Genomic DNA, 15048 nt, shown 5'->3' with positions numbered 1-15048 from the left:
CCATTGGAGCAGCACCTCCGATGACTTGCAAGTATGCTGAAGTGCTTTCCCCTTTTCACGCTTGGCGGACGTGGAGGAGAGAGCAGTTAAGCGACTCGAGCAAGGACACCGGGAAGCCCGCGGCAGGGCACGGATCTCCGCGTTGCGCCCCGCGGCCTACGGGGCGGCGCAGGGGGCTCATCGTTTTGACGAGCCCGGGGGCGGCGGCCGGGGTCCGCGCTCGGGGCCGCTCCCGCTCGGCGGCCGGGCGGCGGCGCTGGCGAGGCCCGGGGGGGCCCGCGCGTCACGGCGGGGGGCGGGCGGGGAGCCCCCGCCGCGGGGGCGTCGGGGCCGTGCCTGGGCAGCGGGCGGAGCCGCCGCCGCTGCCGGAGCCGCTCCGCGCGTCGGAGGCTGCGTTCGGCTCGGCTCCGCACCGCAGCAGCTGCCGGCAGGGAGGGAGGCAGGCGGGCGCCGCCCGCGCCGCGCCGATGGGTCTGTTCCCGCTCCTCTGGGCGTGTGCGGCCGCCGCCGGGGCAGGTGAGGGACGGGACGGGGATGCGGGGCCGTCTCCCAGGGGAGCGCGGCGGGAGCCCGGCGGGTGGAAACTTTGCGGGGGGCCGTGGGCCGAGCCCCGGCTCTGGGAGCCGCGGCGGGGAGCGGCGGTTCCGAGGGCGTTGGTGTGGGCGAGGGAAAGTTTCGGGGCGGCGGCTGCGCCCCGGCTGTGAGCGGGGAGGAGCGGGGAGAAGCGGCGAGGGCTGATCCGGCGGCGCCGTGCCCGCAGCTGTCCGCGGTGCAGCCCGTGGGGCCGCGGTGCCGTTTCCCAGCGGAGCGCTGCCTGCGCCCGTTCCCGGCGGCGGCTTTGTTCTCTCCCTTTTACCCCGAGCGCACCCTTGCTCGCCCGAGGGACGTTTCCTCGCTGGCGTCCGTAGGTGTTCTCAGGGAAATTTCCCGGTGCGATTAGCAGAAGCGCTGTTTTAAAATTGTTCTTAGTGTTTTCCCATTGAAATACGTTGGTTTTGAGAGGTGGTATGCGTGGAGTAGTTGGGAGAGCGTGCCGATCGCCCTTTGCTAGCAGCGTTCTCCCCAGCAGCGCACCCAGGCGCTTGAGGTGGTAAATAGGAGCCCGAACTCTCCTGCTCGGGATTGCGAAGCTGCTCGGAAAGTTCTTTGTGAGCAACAATTGCTGGTGGAGCTGCGGGAGGGCCGAGCAAAGTGCCTCAGGTGGAGGTTCCAGTTACCACCTGAATGATTGCACATGGTTGTGTGGGCACAGCTGGGCTGTGTCGGCTGTGCTTTGAAAGTTTCTCTGTCCCCAGGCAGCCCGCATACAGCGGGGTCGAGGAAATTATGTATGTGCTGCAGACATCATACGGTGCACGTTAGCTAGCTGGAGCGTGGTGTGATTGCCAGGGCTTGGGTGCTGGTGATAAAGGTGCAAGCAGAGCGTATGAGCTGTCGGAGCTGTGAGGTGGAATTAATTTCTTTTAGGGATTTCCTAGTGACATCACTCATAATTATATGGCTTAATCCTTTAATCTACTCTAGTGCCTTCAATTTGCGTTGGGCCAAATCTACCAAGTCCTGAGATGATTTCTGTGCCCGCCCCCTGAGTGAATTAGTTGGAGTTTTGCTTGTGTAAGCCACTGATGTGAGGGAAATGGCCCAATTACTTTAAATAGGAATTGAAAGCACCATTGGTCAGGATCGAGCCTAAGCTTCGCACAGCTCTCCAGTAAGGACTTACGGGTTGATGGTTAATTTTGACTTCCAAAAGAAGCAGCATTTCCAGCCTTCCTTCTGCTGAAGGGAGGCAGCAGAACATGCTAGATGCAGTTGGTACGCTTGTGGAATCTTTTTGATAGAGCATAAGAGACCACAGGGGAGAAGGAGACTTAGTTATGATACTGAAGCTGCTGATTTGTTGTTTATTAATTATTTAACTAGGCTTCTGAGTGCTTGCTGCAGACTGGAGAGCCAGCACAGGAAAATGACTACAAATGACTACGTATTTAATGCAACGTTAGGCTTTTGCTAAATGGATGCTGTGACATTAGAAATAATCTCCTTTCTTGAAAGCATTTGAAAAGCTGGGAGGGGGCACACTGAAGTTGTCACACAAGATCCCCCCCCGGCATAAATTGAAGTCTGTGGAGCTGCAGTTGATCGGTACTTGTTGAGCCCTTGGTATCCAGGCTGGAATAAATAGCCTTAACAGAGCAGCGGAGCTTCGGTGATTTATGGGAGTGTCTATACATGCTGGATGTGGTTTCTGTCCTCACCCTCTTGATGTCAGTGGTGGAGCATTCATTGCCTTTAACGGGGTCAGGATTTGTCGTCTTGGATGTGGTTTGTCCTTTCTGTTGAGCAAGTTTTAGTCTCTACCCTGTCTGCCCTCATAGCAGTAGGTTCTTGTTGCTCCAGACACATCTAACCTTTTTCCAATAAGGGAAAAATCTCACTTCCCTCTCGGTAGGATAGGTGAGATTGTCTGATAAGTTAGTTTGCACAATTTACAGTGTGTGACTTTTCTCCTGGATAAAATCTTTTTGAAGAAATAGTTAGTTTTTTTTTTTTTTTTTTCCTAAAACAACCTTTGCTTTAACACTTTTGATCAGAAAGGCTGCTCTCTCTAATAATATTTTATTGTTTGTGTTGGGGGATCTCAAGTTGCAGCCCTTGCACTGGAAGAGTTGCTGTAGGTTTCTCTCAGGTGTTTTTGGTCTGCTGATATGCCCAGCATCAGTTGTAACCCTGCAGTGCCTGAGCATCTGGGATGGGAGATGACACAGGTAGTACTGAAACATGATGATGTTGCTGACTACCTGGGAAGTTTTTTCTTTTGGAGCAGTTTATCTGGGTTCATACGCCCAATTTAAACTTTCTACAAAGTGGTGTTTATTCCCACATCCTCATGAAAGCACTGTGTATGTGGACACGTTGATATACTTGCATTTCTGGAGGTTCAGTTCTGCCAGTGCTTCTGTATCTTGGTTTTCACTGTAGAGTAAGGTTGACAGAGACCTTTTTAAAACTGTCTTTTTTTTTTTACTAAAACTATTTGTCTCTTACTACTCACCTTACTGTGCAATAGTGTCCTCTGTGTTAGCACAGCTTGTTATCAGAAGGAATTTTCCTATCCAAATATAGGAGAAAGTACTGTGAAACAGATGATTTATGAGCAGAATATGTAACTTCTTGTTCATTCTGTACACCTCAGTAATTTTTTTAGAGCCTTTCAAAGAATCAGACTGCTTAAATGATCCAGAAGCACAGTCTTGGAATGCCAAATAAATCAATTTAGACCTGAATTTGGAGTCCACTCAGTGGATATCAATCTGGATGTGTTTCACAGGTAATGTCCTTGCCTACAGAAGTCAGTGGGAGTTTTACCATTGACTTTGGCTGCGTCAGGCTTTCATTCTCAGAACCTGTACCCATTACTAATGATGTTAGCAAAAATTTTCATTAGGAAAGTGCTTGGATCCTGTGTGAGGTGGTTTGACCTATGTCTCAGGCACAGGTCTCGTGCTGTATTTATTACTACATTGAGAAAGATACTGCGGTCAGGCTGGCCTCTTGCCATCCCTTGAGAAAGGAGTTATGTTTAAAAATTCAGTGTACCATAGTCATTAAGTTGCCCTGAACTTTTGAAGGTAGTAACTTCAAACTACTTGTGTGTGCATCTTTTCTGTCAATTTCATCGATTTCCCCTATCAATTAAAGGGGTGACCAGCCTTTTCTCAGGCATGAACCTTTCTAAATCTTAGGTCTGGATTCAGCCTTCTATAGGAGGTGCTACTGCAGATCAGAAGGTTTAGTTAATGAACATTTCTTAGTTGTAGGTAGGCTTTGGCGTGCTTTGTGGGGGCTGGCTGAGCTTAAATACAGAAGATGTGCTCCATAAGCTTTATTGGCTTTGTGACTCACCCAGGGCTCTGTGATTATGGCATCTTTCATCCTGGTACCATATTTCCTCCAGGGTCATTTTGTGCAGTAGGGAAAATAGATTATATTTAGACTGATCTGTAGGGCCTGGTCTGTTGGTCTCAGTTACGTGTGAAATGTGAGAGGAATTTCCAGCCCTTGTGTCTCCCTGGAAATTCTGTAGCCAATAGTTGTATGCTGCACATCTCTTTCATCCTTTTGCGTAGGTGCTTATGCTTTTATTTATTGCTTTTCAGCCTCAAAAGGATGCTGGGTTAATGTATCAGTTTTGTAATGTTTCCAGTTGTGCATAATAAAAGCTGTGAAAAGGAAATAGTTTAATTGAAAGATTTGGAAAAGAATATCTTTTTTTTCTTGCAACAGAATTACTGTGTCTTCTAAGTAATTACTGTATACGGGGTGTCTGTGTGAAGATAATGGAAATGCCTACACTAGGTATTCTTCTCCGTGCTTTTCATTATCTGATTTGAAATAAAAATTGATCTAACTCTGTCTCCCTCTCTCCCTCTCTTCCCTCCAACAGCTGTAGGATTTGGGATGGATCCTGACTTACAAATTGATATCATCACAGAACTGGATCTCATGAATACAACCATTGGGGTAACACAAGTGCCAGGACTGCACAATGCCAGCAAAGCATTTTTATTTCAAAGTAAGACACATGTTCTTGACCCTCTTTCTGTCTGTGTGAGCTCATAAGAGCTTTAATGCCTGAATCCTTGTAATAGTGGTCTCGCTTGTCACTTTCTTTTGCTCAAATATATACAGTTTTGGTTGGTTCTTGATTTTTGTGTGTGTGCTGCCAGGTCACCAAGGTTAGCGGGCTCTAGGGAAGTTTTTTTTTCTGGTAGATTTATGATACTTCCCAGTATTTTTTTTTTTTTTCCAATTAAGCATGTCAAAATGGTTCCAAGGCATAGACTGTTGTATTCTTGGGTACTTTCTCTCTGTCATTGTACGCATAAAAGAGACACCCAGAGCTGAAGCTGTGTAGACAGGAGGAGGCAGTTAATGTCTTGACACTGGTTAGTAACGTGTAGCAAGTCTCTCATCAACTGAGAGAACCGCCCAAGTGAGAAGATCAAACTGTATTGTGTTTAACTGTCAGAACTCAGTACCAGTCACTCTGAAAGGTAATGTAATTTTTCATCCAATATTCTAAGATAATGCTTGAGAAACATTGAAATTTTTTTAATGGAGTGATGAATTGGGAAGCTTTACCAGAAGCCCAGATTAAGAGACAAAGTCTCATGAGAGGGACTCTTACGTCACTAGAGATTAACAAACATTAAAGTGTGGGTAGGAGCATCTATTATGGAGAATCCCTGTTTGTTTTTTTCTTTTATATGCATTAAAGTGGGTATATTAGGATCTTAATTTTTGATCTCTCCCTCTCCTCTGTAGATGTTCTTAGAGGCAAAAGATCGTGATCTCGTTTAGTTTTTCTTCTGGATCTGCAATACTGTGAACTTTACAGATCTGCTTCTTTTATTACTTGGAATTACTGACGTTCATTTTTTGCCTGGTCAAGGCCACTTTAGGTGGCGAAGCAGACACTTCTGGAGACCATCTCAGATCTTGTTAGTCATATTTCCAATCTTCTACGCTACGCTGAGTAGTGAATTTTCACTGTTTGCCAGATCAGTGCCCAGAAGATGGGTGTTAATTTAATCACTTAAAGTTACCAGTAGTTTTTCATCTGATACACTTGACTACAGATTTTTGTGTTACAGATGAATAGTACTGAAGTACAGATATTCCTCCAAAGACTGCAGTGGCCTAACTAACTTAAATTATTTGATTATTTCCAACTGCCATTCTGTGCAGCTAACAGCAGCTGTGCTGATGAACTCTCATGGTGAGATTTTGCAGACTGGTAGTCGTAGCTGTAGGAAAGATGACTGAGATGTGGTTTTTTTTTTTTATTTTTTTGGGGGATACTGATTGAATCCCTTGATACTGAATATAGAGACCAATGGTGAAAATCTTGTGTCTGTTCAGTCCTATTTGCCTTGAAAGGCTGCACCTGTAGCTTACAAACTTGAGAGAAGACTGATGTAAAAAAAAAAAGTACTGCCTGTAAAGTTCATGTGAGCAGACATTAAAAAATAGACGTTCACAGAAGCGCTGAACAAGAGTTCATGATATGAAGTGAATATACAATTCAGAGTCTGTAATTAGCTAAATAAAGCTTTTTCTAATTCCCCCAGCAAAAAAAAAAATCTTTTCAGTGCACACAGGAATAGTCTTGTTCTTGGATATTGTTCATAGTACAAAACTTCTTGGAAGATGGCATGGGAAGTTACTGTCTTCAGATAAGCTCAGCAGCCCTTGAACTAGGAGAAGATTCAAGACCTTTGGAACATTGCTCCTTCCTGAGAGAGATCTGTGGGAGTTCTTTTGCTGCTGCTGTCGGATAGGATGGAAGTCTGAGGCTGCCCGCTGGCTGCTTCCCTTCTTGTTCCTATCTGTTATTTGTTAAATGTCAGCAGCTGTATGAAGTCTCATTTAGTAATGGAGGTGACTTACTTTACAGCTACAGTTAGGCTATGTGCCAGGTCCTTTGGCTGGAACCAGAAGGTACTTAATTTCAATTTTTATCTTGCCATACCCTAAGAACCCACAGGGATGTATGGGCAACTGCTAAGCACAGGTTGGAAGAAATAATACTTTCTTTCCCCACAGAATTTCACAGAAATCCAGCCAACGTGACAGTCCTGGGGGAGAGAAAAGATTGAAAGTCAGTGCTTAGTTGAAAAATGTCTGTATCCTGCTGGACTTGCTGCTCTCTTTCAGCAGAGCTTTGCTCTGATTAGCTCTTACCAGGTGCCAGTAGTTGGTATGTGCTGTACCTTGCTACTCTCCTGTCAGCATGCGGGGCACCAGGCAGGCGGGGTCCCACCACACCTGGCAAGTTGATTGCTGATAAGGGCACCTCATTAGGAGACCACTTCTGTGCTTTCACCACTCAGAGTCTCCTAGTTCAGGGAAAGAGAAAGTGATTTTGTGAGTTTGTTGCCTGACATGTGGTTTTCACAGGGCAGTTTTGCCTGCTCCTTACCCCCACTTTGGCTGTGTCCCTGCAGCAATGTAATAGGGCTCTGAGCTTAGACAAATGCTCCCCAGGGAACATTTTCTGTCTTGTAAGATGTTTTTCCTGATATGATTTCACTAGAGCTGTTCAAACTGGGAGTATTACATTGTGCATCCCTGCAAGTCTAAATCAGTGAGGTAAAGAAATAGTAACTTTGACCCAGACTGGATTGCATAGCGCTGTAGTGAAAATGTGAGTTGTTTTCCCTAGCAAGATTCTTCTTGTGTGAATTAAGCTCTTTTTATGAGTTTTGGACACTCAGCTGTATTTAGAAGCGGAAAGATTAAAAAAAAAAAAAGGAGGTATAGGAGTGATAGAAGTGCACAGTAGGAAGATAAATGACTGTCTTTAATTTGACTTTTTTGATCAGTGGCATTAGCTCTCTTACAGAAGCTCTCTTACAAAACTTCTGGAGATTGACCTCAGGATTTGATGTATCACAGAGGAAATGTAGAATGACTTTTTCTCTGAAGTTCCCAAACTACCCCAATTGTAGCCAGTGCAGTATTCTGATTTTATGATATTGATAGTAAGAGCTGAAACTCGGATTGCCATGCAAAGCAGTTTTACAGGCATAGAATTAAATTTAACTCCACTGCAAACTGTGTGACAGCGTGACAGAACCAAAGTGGCAATTGAGAGATGTGGGTTGCTTTTGGACAAGCAAATGTGTTCCTAATTCAGAAAAGCATAGAAACCTGCAATTAAGTGCAGTCATCTGAGTGGTCCTATTGGGATTTTTTCTTTGATTATTTCAGCTTGACTTTTTTTTTTTTGATTGATCAGTTCCGTTACTTGGGTGTTTCAGTCCCGTTCTCTATGAAATGGAAAAGACAGCACAAACTAGATGAAATTTAGTTTCTAACTCACAATTGCAATTGTGCGAACAGCACGTTATTCCTAAAATTGTGGTGTCTTATTGTTAATAATTGAAAGAGTAGGGGGGAATAATTGTTGCATCCAGACTGCTTATTCCAGCAGAAGAGGATAAAAGAAGTAAACTCATGACTAGAGTGCTCTTGGGGAGTGGGATCCCATGGTCCTGGTGTCCAACTGCACATCTCTTTACCTTCAGCCATGAGTTTGAAAAATTCAGGGAATCAGTTTAGGGGAGTGGGTGAGAGATCTAACTCAAAGAAATGTATTGGAAGTATTGATCATCCCCCTAATGCATTACAACGATGTCTTACGAAGATTGCATGAAAGACATTTGGGAATACTGTCTTAGCATGAGGAAATGATACTGGAGTTACTATAACAGGATTATGGTATACATTTTAGTATGTTAAGAAGCACTGAGCAGCGAGTATCCTGCATAATGGAGCTCAGTCCCATCCTATACTTCAGATAGTAGGGAAGCAGGGCTTATTTTGTCCCCTGCAGGGGGGAAACCTCAAGCTGAAGGTTCAGAAGCAGAGAAAGTCTTGAGATATACATAAGGCCTGAGGAGGCACTTAGCTGGTCAGCTTTTTCCTGGGCAGAGCGAGCCCAATCTTTAGCCTGTTACATTATGTGATTACCTTAATCAGTGACTTTTGTTCAGCACTCAGTTCTCATTGTGGAAGGAAAATTTTATTCCTTTTACAACCTGTCAGCTACACTCATTTCTTTCTAATTATTCTTCGCTCAACACCTCTCTTGAACCTCTTTGATAGAGGCTTAAAGTCTTTACCTACAAAGCAGGTCCCACAAGGAGTTGATTAAGGTTTTGTTTTTCCCCTTCCTACCAATCTGGCAGTATTTTTCAACTTTGTCTTTAAATTAGGAACTGTCTTTTCACTCCATGTACTATCTGTAGCTTGGAGTAGTTTTGACCACTGCCACGTACTGTTGAAGGTCTACCTCTATGCAGTCCTTTTTTGCTCGACTATTTCTTTTACTTGTATTAAAGAAGCACTGGATTTATAAGGGAAACACCTGGCCTGTGGCTCCTGCAGCACAGAGTTCAGTCGTGCTCCTTCCTGCTTTGTATTGGTTACTTCTGGCTTCTTTTTCTATACAGTTGTGTTCTCCTCTGACAGGAAAGGAGAAAAAATAACCAAGTGTCTTCAAGCACAGCACTGTTTTGTGAGAAATGAGGAAATTCTGTTGAGTTCCTGCAATGAGAGGGTCGTCCTGCTTCAGGTGGAAGGGGAGAGCAGGGCTGCAGAGCAGAGGTGCCTCTCAGAATGCTCCTGTGAGCTTCCAGAAGCAGCACACTCCTCCTTGTAGCTATTTCCTCTCAGGATGTTACGGATCCCAGTTTCTAGACAGCTCCCTTCTTGACTTGCTAATTCCTCTCTCAGAGAGTGAAGGTGTTTCCAGACCCCTTTGAAGTTGAGTTTTGGAGCTGAGTGCGTTGCTTGCTCTTAACATAGATAATCAGCCAGGGCCACTGCTTCCTGCTATCTCTCCTGGGATGTTTATAGCAAACAGGAGTGCAAGCAATATCATTTTTACCTGGCAGAAAGCAAAGGGAGAGGGCACACCATGGGCGCTTCAGCCCTGCTCCTCCTTCAGCTGTGAGGAGCAGAGCGCTTCTCTCACTGTTGTCATGTGGGAGAGGTTTGGGACACCAGTGGTGCAGAGGTCTTTCCTGCCTACAGGGATTCTTGTACTTTGGAAAAGGGAGCTTTATTGAGTTGCTTTTTTTTTTTTTTTTTTTTTTTTTGTGTTGGGTACAGCCATTTACTGGCCTTGGCTGGCAGCTTGGTGCCTGTATAGCCCCCCTAGCTGTTGTTTTTGCCCCTTTTTTTAATGTATTTTCCTGTGGTGCCAAGAGTGCTCTGCAGGGACATTCTTCCATGTCTGCTCTCAGAGATTCTCCTCATAGCATCTCTGCCACCAGCACCTCAGCACCTGGCATGGGTCTGTGTTCAGAAGTGGGGAGGTTTTGCATTTTACCCTCTTTTTTTCCTGTTTTTACCCAAGTGCAGAGTTGCTGTATCTGTGAGAGAAGTGTGCAATGGTAAAATAAAAATCCTTTCTGTGAGTGAAAGCATTGTGCAGGCCTGAAGTGCAGGCAGCCCAGCCTGCTGCCCTGAGCGCATGGTAGTGTTTTCAGTATTGACCATTTCTGCTCTCTTTTCCACTGAGATCTCCTCAGGTTGGATATTGGGAATTTATTTTCAGGAAAAGCAGTGAGGTGCTGGCACAGGCTACCTGGGGGCTTGAGGGGTCACCATCCCTGGGGATGTTTCAGAACTGTGGGGATGTGGCACTGAGGGATGTGGTTGGTGGAGGTGGGTTGGGGTAGAACTTGGGGATCTCTGAGGTGATTTCCAACTGTAATAATCCTATGACTAACACCAGAGGATAGCACATTTTAGGATTTACTCAGAGCTTTGGGGTTGCTGGCTCTGTTGGCTGGGGACTGGGCCAGCACCTGGGCTTGGGTGTGTGGGGGAGGCTTGTGGGGTGAAAGCTGCTCTGTCAAGTGCTGCTAAGAGTGAAGATGCCAGAAGGTTTTAGTGACTAAATTCAGTGATGTGCTTTCATGGGTGCCTACCTGGATCCATGGCAGTTCTATGGGGAAACTGGGCAGTGTGTATGAGTATCTAGGGGCTTGTTGCTCCTTGTGGCCCTGTCTGAGGGTGATGAAAGAAATTCAGCTTCTTCAGCTCGTGTCTGTCAGCAGGATGGTGAGCAGGTACTCAGTCTCTTTGAGACTGTATTTGCTCTCATGCTTTTCACCCTCCTTCTCCAGACCTCTCTGAAAATTCAAAAAGGAGGGAAATAAAGCTGGAAATGCAGGGGTATGTAACGTAAAGAGCCAGTAATGCAGCTGGGATAAAGGAGCTCTCCTGAGAGGCAGGGAATGATACAGATTGATGCTGGGGAAATGGGTGGTGAGTAGCAGTTGGATGAGATTAACAGTGACAGGCAGGGCAAGGAAACTGGGACTCACAGGGGGTAGTTGGAGGGGAGAGAAGAGAAACAGCTGTGGCAAGGAGCTTGAGGGCAAGGAGGGAATTGGTGGTGGCTGGGAAGAAAGCAGTGACGAGCGGTGTGAGGATGCTGAGCTGAGGGGAAGGGAGGTGGGCACTGGGATAAGGAGGACGGTCACTGGAGCTGCAGCCTGGAGGGAGAGGTGAGTAGCTGGAACTGAGTGAGAAACTTGAGTGCTGCAGTCTTACATTAGGTGGGTAGGGTTCAGGTGAAGGTTTGCTTGCAGTAAAGACAGCAAAAAGCACTGGAAGCTCAGATTTGGCAGCGCTGGGTGTCTGTGCTTTGTGCTAACTTTTAACAAATGTTTTTGGAGGATAAAACTTGGATTGTGTGTATTTAATTAGTGACTTGGAACCTTAATTTTTCTCTGCTTAGGTTGTTCACCTGTAAAGCTGAGGTACTAATACCCTCTCCTCTAACAGCAGTGGTGTGAAAAGAATTAATTAATTGCAGTCTCAGATACTGCGCTAGAATAATTAACTTGGTCATGGTCTGCTCTGTCTTCAGAGAAGGATTTAAATACGGCAGATTTGCTCTTCAAGGTGTGCCTTCAACAATAACAATAAGACAAAATCCTTATTTGTTAACAAGTGTTGCTTGCTCTTTGTTCTTTTCTTTGTGCAATGACTGAGGCTCTGGAAAGCTGTGTGTGATCCTGCCATTGAGGTCGGTGTTGTAGCGTGTTCCTGCAGGGCTGAGCAAGGTTTCCTCTGTGGCTTCAGTACTGACACCTGCTTAACTTATTATTTATCTTTGTTCTTTCAATATGGCTCATGTTTTAGTTTTGTGTAAGCGATGTAGGTTCTTTTTTTTTTTTTTTTTTTTGTTGGAGATGAAGAAATGAGCCTAAGGGGTTTATATCTTCTGCAAAACTGACCACTTTCAGTAGAGGGAGATGATCTGGAGTCTAAGTACAAATGAGCTGGGTAGAGATGAGTGAACTGAATCATCAAGAAAGAAACAATTACTTGAGACCTGAATATTGAATAGTGTTCTTGTTCTCCAAAGTTAGGCAATCTGCTATTCTCTTTGCCGGAGCCCAGACTTCTGTGTACCCATCCAGTGTTGGCTGTTTCCATTCCTGTCTCAATTTGAATTACCCTGGAGCCCTAAAACTAAAGTGTATCCCACATACATGAACATACAGTTTGTAAATCCTCACAGACTTTCTCGTTCATTACACCCATTTTAACCCCCCCCCACCCTACTAAAAATAAAATATAAGCATAGTCTAAAATAGAAACATGGCCATACAAAACTACAGTGACTGATTTCCAGTTTTTTTTTTTTTCCATCCTGAAAGTTGTCATGCTGCCTTCTGTTATACTTGACATTTTTTGGGTTTCCCATCATGTCTTTAATGATGAGGGAAGAATTCTGAGCACGCCTTTCCTCTGCTCTTGGCAGTTATTTTTGCTTTGCTGGGAGATAATAATTGTTCTCCTTGTCTATCTTCATTGCCGCCGTGGCAAGTACAGAGGGACATGGGAGAAGCACTTCAGTATTTCTGTAGTAACGCTAAAAGCCTAGAATGCTTCTGGCAAACTGTTGACAAAGTCCTGCAAGGAAGATAAGCAGAAAGAAAGCAAAGGGTCTGTACTCTTCCGTGGGTGGGGAGGGGGAATGGAGGAATTGGTTTCTGACGTTGCTGGTAAATGTGACATGCTTCCCCCACAGCATGAGCAGCTAGGTTCTTCAAATGAGAGGAAATCAATTTAGATAAAGTGAGAATAACAGTTTGAGTTTCTTGTATCTTCATCAGAACAGAAACACAACAGAAATGTCTTTTTTTTTTTTTTTTTTTTTTCCCCACGAAGGATGTGAGTGACCTGATACTCTTAAGTCTTATTATACTGCACGTAGTCAGGTTTTATTAACTACTTATTTAGAAAATGAGAATTGTAGTGCAGTAAGAGTACCATTCTGTGATGTTTCAGAGAGCAGGTGTGTGTGCTAGTGATAGCCCTGGGAAGTTGAAGGGATGCAAGGTGAGTGCTGGAGTTGTGCCTCTGCCCTGGGGTGGAGAGCCCTGCACCCAGTGCTGCAGGTCTGGCTTGTGGGCCAGCTGCTGGGGTAAAAGAGAGCTGAATAGGAGCATTGCTTGGTAAAATGGCTCATGGAGCAGAAGCACTGTGTTCTCACTGTAGACAGTGAAACCACGTGGCCCTTTATGGGTGCTCTGAACCCCAAGAGGGGGTCTTTAACATGTTTCCATTAAAACCGTTTTGAAAATCTAATGTCTGTTTGATAGGAATATTTCTGTTTGTTCTGCTTAATTAAATGAAAAAAGGCACATGATGATGGTTTTTAAAAAGATTTTGTATCTTAAAAAGGTGCACAAAAGCAGATACAGACTAAATGCAAGGGGCGGGCATGGAAAACTTCCTGCAGTGAAAAGCCCTGCTGTCTTCAACTACCTATCAAGAATAAAAATTAGATGCTAGTTGAGACCTCAGCCTGCTTCTTCTATGCCAAACTCTAGATTAATCTTGCCACCTGCAGTGTGGGTGTATAAATGACACGAGGGGGACGTTTTTTCCCTCATTTTTCATTTTTGCCACATAAATGGTGAGAAGTAATCATGTCATACTGTGCTGGTTTATGGCATTATATCATGTGATTGCTTTGCCTTTTGTGGCCTTTTCAATGATACAAAATGCAGAGCATTAGTAGTGTGGTGTTTTTTTTTTTTTTTTTTTTAGTAAATGGACCAGAAGATTTTGGCACCTGGTGTCCACTAAAACATTCATTAAATCAGTAGTTACGTAGGTTGCATACCTGCTAAAACAGCCAAATTGACTCTGTAATTCTGACAGTAGAGGGGCCTGTGAATCACTGATTTGACACATTCAGTACTCCAGCTGAGGGCTGGTGTTCTGGCTTCCTAAAATCTCTCACTCCCCATCCTCCCACCCTCTCTGCTAATGTTTCTGGATGTCCCACTGATCCTCTCTGCTATAACTAGGAAAAAAAAAAAAAAAAAACACCCAAAAGTAGTATAGGATGATTGCAGCTGCAGGGATTGCTCTAGGTGCCTGTGCTCCTCCATTTGAAGCTGGGAGTTCTCCAGTAGTGGGAACAGATGGTTCCTACAGTGGGCAGGTTGGTGTTAAGGCAGTTGTGTTTCTCACTGCTCTTCCTTCTCCTCCCTTTGCCTCTTACGTTTTGTAGGCTGCAAGGCAACGTAGGTGCCCTGAAAGTGCAACAAGCATGAAACTGGATCTTGGAGGTTAAATACTCGTTGCTTCTCTGATGAAAGGCTACGTACTGCCAGCGCACAGATCTGTCTCTGCTTCTCTCTCTGCTCACAGCCTGTACCACTGTTGGAATTTCAGAGCCTGTTCTCAGGACTAGGGAAAACAACCAAGCCAAGGTGTGTGGGAGGAGAGTGGGCTTGATGCATGTGTCATGGTTTTTTGTGGTCTGTGGAGGTCTCTGCAGATATTCATCATACCGTTTGAAAGACGAAGCAGTGCAGCTTAGAAAGTGACATTTGGAGTATAAATTGGGAAATGCTGGTGATTTGGAAACCTCGTGCACTGGCCTTTATCTCCAGCCTTCCTTGTAAAGGAATTTACTGAGGAGCTGTCAAAGCAGGACTCTGCAGTATTAGTTACAGTAGTCGTCTTAGCAAAACAGGGGAAGTTGCTTAGGTTTACTTCATTGTAATTAATTACAAAACCAGAACAGAATTAAGTGGTTTTTTTTTTTAATGATAGTATTCCTCTCTCTGTGTTAGTCTTTTGTTCTCTGGTGCTAGCAGTGCTTTTAATGGTTTTTGATGTCTTGCGAGTACCAGCTTTCAGATGGGATATTCTGCTTCTCTAGCTTTATGCCACCGTAATTGTTTCAAAATGTAGTCATTAAAACAAAAAGTAAACATGATTGCTGGTGTTATTGCTAACGGCAAGAAATGCAAAAAAGGGGGACACATGTGGCAGTTCTATTTAAATAAAAGCTTATTTTTCTGAAACAAAGGCTTGTGGAGCAAGAGGGAGCACTTAGTACCCTGAGCACGTTTGCTGTTACGGATGAACCCACAGCAATGGATGCTATCAAAGTTGTCATATTTTATTCATGAGTTGTGGTGTGCTCGGATGAAA

General features: G+C 44.8%; 1 protein-coding gene across 1 annotated transcript in view; it reads left to right on the top strand.

Annotated features, from left to right (window-relative positions):
- Positions 1-293: 293 nt before the first annotated feature.
- Positions 294-15048, top strand: part of NELL1 (neural EGFL like 1) — a 278173-nt gene continuing 263418 nt past the window's right edge. The window contains 2 exon segments of the mRNA XM_085223918.1: positions 294-516; positions 4448-4576. Coding sequence (XP_085080044.1) covers positions 468-516; positions 4448-4576 — 178 coding nt within the window. The 5' untranslated portion in view covers positions 294-467.

The sequence above is a fragment of the Meleagris gallopavo genome, chromosome 5, assembly GCF_905368555.1.
Source record: "Meleagris gallopavo chromosome 5, MGAL_WU_HG_1.1, whole genome shotgun sequence".
NCBI lineage: Eukaryota > Metazoa > Chordata > Aves > Galliformes > Phasianidae > Meleagris > Meleagris gallopavo.
Note: the sequence above shows the minus strand (reverse complement) of the source record. Positions and strands in the feature narration are given on the sequence as shown.